Source organism: Anoplophora glabripennis, unplaced genomic scaffold (assembly GCF_000390285.2).
Source record: "Anoplophora glabripennis isolate ALB-LARVAE unplaced genomic scaffold, Agla_2.0 scaffold437, whole genome shotgun sequence".
Classification (NCBI taxonomy): Eukaryota; Metazoa; Arthropoda; class Insecta; order Coleoptera; family Cerambycidae; genus Anoplophora; species Anoplophora glabripennis.
Window position 1 is genome coordinate 273524 of NW_019416527.1, and position 1247 is coordinate 274770.

Sequence of the window (1247 nt, forward strand, 5' to 3'; positions counted from 1 at the left end):
ATTACTAAAAACCCTTTTAACCCGGTTATGAAGCTTAAAGTAGTCTCATGTTTTGAAATGCTGTTTTTATATTGTTTACTTATAAGAGAAATGGACCGAGAAATTGAAGCGGCATAGACAAAGACGGATTGTCGGGGATTAAATTTTAGCTACCTGCTACAATTTAGTACAGTCCGATCGCACAAAGTTTTGTTAAAAGTACACCTTATCTATACGGAAAATACATAATATAAAAATATTGAATATAAGCACCAGTACTACATTTATTTACGATTTGCATACATAATAAGCTTTTATTACTCTCTTTCATTTCTAAACAGACTATAAATACAATAATTTTAAAGGTAAAAATTAAATTCAGTTTCGAATGTTAGAAAAGTTTATCTCATAAAACTTTACATCATAGTCTGATGATCGATACATTTACGCTGCAGAAGAATTGATATTTGCAAAAAAAGTGAGAAAATATTAATACAGTTGTCAGAATTACCTACAAATTACTTACCAAACGCTTGACACATCTCGATTTTCGTGATTCCTAATCTAATTATGCTACTACTCGACATCGTTGTGAACCTCGGCGCTTGCAGTAAATTTTCTGAAACAGGAAAAAAAATACGTCAGAAAAGGACCGCCACGACCTCAAAATTATTACACACGTTTAAGCTGTTAATAAATCTGATTTTTATGCTAACAAAGTTAATTTACTTCGATAAAAAGGTAATTAAAAAATAAATTAGTTTACGGGCACATTATGCGGGTAAAGTTCGCGCTTTGTGCTTAAAAGTTTCATGAAATTAATGTGAATACGAGGGACACTAGAGAAGTTAAACAACAAACCATGATAGTGTATTCAATATTTGCACCAATATTCATTTTAATATTGAACTGAGGCATTGTCAATTTGTTTCCAATATGGTTGTAGAACTTTAACGATGACTATGAGCAACTGCGATTGAAAAATATTGTGGATTTTTTTTCAAGAAAATAGATACCTATGTTTTAGTATAAATCACTACATCACTACATATTGTTGTTCACGATAAACTCAAAAACTACTGCACCGATTTTCATGCTGTTTTCACCAATGGATAGAGTGGTTCTCGAGGAAGGTTTTAGTATATAATTTGTTAAGTTTTTGTATACATTAACGATATTTGTTGGAGGTGTCGGAAAAAAATAAGCCGTCTGGGAGCTTTCAACGAAAACGCTGCCTAAACCCTTTGAGATATAACAAAATAATGTAT

At 31.4% G+C, this 1247-nt stretch overlaps 1 protein-coding gene across 1 annotated transcript in view; it reads right to left on the reverse strand.

The window, feature by feature from the left end:
* LOC108911055 (protein sidekick) overlaps window positions 1-897 on the reverse strand; it is a 118702-nt gene extending 117805 nt beyond the window's left edge. Inside the window, exons 1-2 of the mRNA XM_018715881.1 lie at window positions 867-897; window positions 506-598 (exon numbers count right to left, since the gene is read on the reverse strand). Coding sequence (XP_018571397.1) covers window positions 506-598; window positions 867-897 — 124 coding nt within the window. The remainder of the gene's footprint in view (window positions 1-505; window positions 599-866) is intronic.
* Between the last annotated feature and the right edge of the window lie 350 nt (window positions 898-1247).